This window comes from Primulina huaijiensis, chromosome 9 (genome assembly GCF_012295235.1).
Source record: "Primulina huaijiensis isolate GDHJ02 chromosome 9, ASM1229523v2, whole genome shotgun sequence".
Classification (NCBI taxonomy): Eukaryota; Viridiplantae; Streptophyta; class Magnoliopsida; order Lamiales; family Gesneriaceae; genus Primulina; species Primulina huaijiensis.
In genome coordinates this window covers 2,792,026-2,796,995 of record NC_133314.1, presented here as the reverse complement: position 1 = coordinate 2,796,995, position 4,970 = coordinate 2,792,026, and the positions used below count along the sequence as shown (strand labels likewise).

General features: G+C 38.7%; 1 protein-coding gene across 1 annotated transcript; it reads left to right on the top strand.

The window, feature by feature from the left end:
- Window positions 1–793: 793 nt before the first annotated feature.
- On the top strand, window positions 794–4,444 carry LOC140984588 (rop guanine nucleotide exchange factor 1-like). The gene is made up of 6 exons (XM_073452123.1): window positions 794–920; window positions 1,019–1,297; window positions 1,726–1,842; window positions 1,924–2,456; window positions 3,177–3,530; window positions 3,759–4,444. Exons 2-6 carry the CDS (start codon window positions 1,033–1,035, stop codon window positions 4,191–4,193), a joined length of 1,704 nt encoding a protein of 567 aa, XP_073308224.1. The 5' UTR covers window positions 794–920; window positions 1,019–1,032; the 3' UTR covers window positions 4,194–4,444.
- The last annotated feature ends 526 nt before the right edge of the window (window positions 4,445–4,970 follow it).

The following is a 4,970-nucleotide window of genomic DNA, read 5'->3' as shown; positions in this document are numbered from 1 at the left end:
TGCCGTTAAACGACGCAACCCTAGTCATGAGTACCACCGTTTCGTAATCGTACGGCACGATATTTTGGATTAGCGTGCTTCCAGATAAAAGGGCAGGATAGACCTTTACTATACAATGACTAATAATATCTATGTATTTATATAATAAATATAAATATATATTGTGAGATGATATCACGTATTTTTAGTTGTGAGCCGAGTTAATCATGCTCATATTTATAATAAAAAATAATATTTTTTTTATTGATGATACAAATTGAATATTCGTCTGAAAAAATTGACTCGTGAGACCATCTCACATAAATTTTATCTCACATAAATTTTTGTGTTATATATATTACACAATAATTTTGATATGTTGCTAACCAACTTTGGTCATATTTGTGTTGAAGTGATACTTACTTAACGAATGTGATGAAACATATCAAAATTATACATCTATTAAGTAATTGCCACATTGAGTGACGGAGCTAGGAAAATTGGATCGCATGGATTAGAATTTTAAATTTTGAAATTTTTTAATGTTTTAAATTTAACTACACGAGATAATATCATATTAATCCATGTGTGATTGAGTAGTCATACATTTGACTAACAATTAAAAGTTTAATTTCTGTCGTTAATATATTAGTTTGTTGTATAAAATTTGTCCGATAGGATTTACATAATATTTTTTTAATAGGAATATTACTGACGTCGTTAGTTGACGGGCCAAGCCTTTACCGTTTGTTATTGGGAAAAGGACGAGTGGAATTTTAACTGCGTTATCTGACATATGACATAGCGCAGAGAGAGAGAGGGGGGCAGATGAATCACTGTATTGTGTAGAGTGATTGAGGGGTGACATTCCTGCGCCGTAGTCTGCTTTTACTTTTCGAGCTCTCCTCCACCAATGCTCTTATCTGCAGAGGAGATTTAAGGTAAAGCCACATCTGCGCTTGCTTCGATGCGAGACGGAATGTGCATCTGGGTTTTTCACTGTTCGTTGTCTTATGTTTTTTAGCTTTGATGTGTCCAGCATTTGCTGAGTCCATGGGGAGTGTTACGTCGGAGGACGGGAGTGAGGACAGGTGCGGGAGGAGCTACAGCCTCAGCGCTGACGTCAGCGAGGCGGGGAGTTCGAGTTACGATGCGGAGGAGGAGGAGGATGGGCCCACCTCGAGATCTATGGTTTATACTCCGTTCGCCGCTGGTGGTTCGGCTGCGGTCACGCCGACTTTTAGTTTTCCGGTGATTGGGGGCAAAGATGTGGTGGTTTGTGATGATAAGCCGCTGAAGCGTGGCTCTGATTTGTCCGGTTTGTGCGGGCTTTATCTCATTAATTAATTTTCTTATTTTCAGTGATGTTGAAGCTGCGTTAGAATTTTCACTGTTGATGATTTGGTTTTACTATGTTTATTTAGGTAGAATCTTGTCGCTTTTGAAGTAAGAAATAAGAAGCCGTGTTGTCATTGCTTGAAAAATGTCGACGATATTCTGTACCAAGTTCATGGAAGTAATTGTGTTGTTTGGAGTTCTTAAGAAGTTTTGCGACTGTCTGCCTGTTCATATTCCTCCATTGCGTTCGTTTTTTTGTTCATGACTTTTGTTTCATCCGTGCAGTCGCAATCTAGCAGATGAATAGCATGCATTCTTGTATCACATTTGTGATTTATTTTTTACCTCATGAAAATCATTTCCTTTTTATGGTACTTTTGTTTATTTTATTTTCTCAATATATTTTAGAAACTGAAATGATGAAAGAAAGGTTTGCCAAGCTGCTCCTTGGGGAAGACATGTCTGGAGGGGGTAAAGGAGTTTGTACTGCGTTAGCCATTTCAAATGCCATCACCAATCTTTCTGGTTAGTACTGCCAACGTTCAAAAGTTGTGTGCTCTAATTTGTTCCTTTCTAATGTATGTGAACCGTGATTTGGGATATTAGCAACTGTATTTGGAGAGCTGTGGAGGTTGGAGCCGTTGGCTCCACAAAAGAAGGCTATGTGGCGCAGAGAAATGGAATGTCTCTTATCTGTGAGTGATTCGATTGTGGAACTCGTGCCTTCAGTGCAGCAATTTCCTGGTGGGGGGACTTACGAGGTTATGGAGACTCGACCACGTTCTGATTTGCATATGAATTTACCAGCACTCAAGAAGCTTGATGCAATGTTAATAAGCATTCTTGACGGATTTCGGGACACAGAGTTTGGGTATGTTGACCGTGGGATAGTTGTGGATGACTATGACAAGTATGCCTCGGGAGGTGTTTTGAGCGGGAGGCCTTCAGTAAGGCAGGAAGAGAAGTGGTGGCTTCCATGCCCTAAAGTTCCTGGAAAGGGATTGTCAGAGGCCTCCAGAAAGAGTTTGCAGCAGTGCAGGGATTGCACAAACCAGTTACTGAAGGCAGCCATGGCCATTAATAGCAATGTACTTACTGAGATGGAAATACCAGATGCCTATGTGGAAACCTTACCCAAGGTGATTCGTTAATTGTTTACTTCTTGGTAGAGTTACATGTGCATGCCTCTGAATAATTTTCAGACTCGTTATAGTTTTATATATTCCCGAAGAAATATGATTAAGATGCCACATGGTCGTAAGCATTATACTGCTAGAGTTTCTGAACATATTTGGTCTAGTTTCCTAGTGTGATATAGATTCTCGATGACAGAGCTGAATTTACCCTGATATAGCCGGTTAGTGTTTCTTCATGATTTTTGTTAATTTCAACTCAAATCTGCTTTTTGAAAACAAAATTACTCTTTCATTTTGTTCCAGCTAATTTATTTCTACTACTCATTGCTCTAGTATCCACATTTGGTTGCTTTAAAGATTTGAAAGGGTATGCACATGTTTTGGGTTTAAGAAATTTCTTGTTTTTCATGGAATATACCTGCATTCATTACAAGTGGGATCTTGTTAACTTCTTCCTCCATCACAGATATTTTTGCTTTGATATATTGGGTTTTATTACTTATTGTGTTTATAGCAGGGTAGTATATATAACTAGATTTATGATCTTAAGCTTAAGAAAAACATTTTCTATGATTGAAGTTTAACATCAGTGCTATCTCCTCGACACACATGAACAAATATTAGGTTATCATTTATCTATCCTGTTGAATGAGGTATTGCACTGTGGTTACCATGTTATAGTCATTGATTTTCAGTCTTGCGATGTGTAAAATTTCCCTGCAGAATGGAAAAGATTGCCTGGGTGATATCATCTATCGCTACATAACTGCTGAGCAGTTCTCACCAGAATGTCTTCTTGATTGCCTAGACTTGTCATCAGAACATCTTACTCTTGATGTTGTAAATAGAACTGAGGCAGCTGTGCATGTGTGGAAGCTGAAAGACCGGAAGAAACACCCCAATTCTCAGATATCTAAAAGAAAGTTGTGGGGTGGTAAGGTGAAGGGCCTTGTTGCTGATTGTGAAAAGAATCACTTCCTGGCGCAACGCGCAGAGTCTCTGTTACATAGCCTTAGACTTAGGTTTCCAAGTCTTCCACAAACTGCACTTGATATGAACAAAATCCAGTACAACAAGGTTCGTCATTCCATCATTCTTCTTTACTGTAGTAAATTCAGACTAGTGACATAGATAATATAATACATATTGAATCACATTAATTAAGAGAATGCAATCTTACCTTTATGGGGACGAAAACAATCAGATGATCTGATATGGTCTGTGCTTGAAGAAGTTAATCACTTGGCATATTATTGTATTTGAATTTGACATTTGTGGGTCTTATTCTTGGTCTTTCTGAGGCAGGATGTTGGACATGCAATTCTTGAAAGCTACGCGAGGGTTATGGAAAGCTTAGCATTCAACATAATCGCTAGGATTGATGATGTCCTGTACGTAGATGACACCACCAAGCGCTGTGCTGCTGCCGAGTCTCTGTCAATTTTTAGTAGGGGAGGAGGCTTTAATGGGCTACCTATTCAAAAGAAGATGTCACCAAGTCCATTCTCAATCCAGCACACACCTTACACATCCCCGTTCGCAACTCCAACATTTTGTTCGTCGCCTCCAGTCCCCAGTAGCCCTAGAAGGTCTGTCTCTCCACACAGTAAGAGTAGTGTCCCAGGATTGACAAACCACAAATTCGACAAAGTGGTCCCTGCCGACTTGGATAAACTCTGGTCATATGCTGGCAATCTTGGTTCCAGAATTGTTCATGGGGATGCTCGGGAGCGTGACTGATTTGATTTTATGTATAGCCAAAACCATGAGAGAGGTGGAAGTGAAGAAAAGTAGTCGCAGTTATCCTGTGTATATGGTGGTCTAGCATGAGTATTTGTGTTTAAAGTTTTGGCCATGGTCTTTAGCTGTTGGTATATGAATTAGGTTTATTTTATCACTCGCTCTGTTATTGTTCATTGGATCTATTGAAAAGGACCTTTTCTTGTGTATCTGGAGTTATGATAATATAATTGCTAAGCAAAGGTTGTATACATCTTGTTTCAATCCGAATGACGCCATGCATGTTCTGATTATGGTGTAAGTTTTAATCGGAAACAAGTTGCCAGACATGTGAATATTACTTTGTTTGAAGCGGAAGTCCTCTGTATGCTCAGAACTCTTGAAAACGATTTATAATTTTGTGATAAATTGCTTTTGATGATGCTTACTTTTCTTCACAACCATTTGCACAAATGCCTCTGCATTGGGTGCATAAAATATGTTGTAAAGCCGTTTTTAATGTATCATGTTTGTGCTAGAAATAGACAGATAAAAGGAGTACCGTTTAAATTTAATAGACATGGTTACTAGTTGCCGAGCCCTACTATCCATATGATAAAATTGCTTTAATTTGTTTTTCTTACATCCTTTTAGCAATTGAAGACAATATTGTGACTGCCCAACTGGAGTGCTTTTGTTTCTAATATTTTCCCACCCACAAATTACGCCTCTTTCTGCATATGCAAGCTTTTCTTCTGAATGACTACGTCCTTTCGCCAAATTTGACATGTTCGACTG

Excerpts from the sequence above, each read along its gene's own strand:
- LOC140984588 (XM_073452123.1), top strand. The coding sequence starts at position 1,033 with ATGGGGAGTGTTACGTCGGAGGACGGGAGTGAGGACAGGTGCGGGAGG. Across the intron at positions 1,843-1,923 it reads TGCCATCACCAATCTTTCTG|CAACTGTATTTGGAGAGCTG; the intron begins GTTAGTACTGCC and ends TTGGGATATTAG. Across the intron at positions 3,531-3,758 it reads ACAAAATCCAGTACAACAAG|GATGTTGGACATGCAATTCT; the intron begins GTTCGTCATTCC and ends TTTCTGAGGCAG.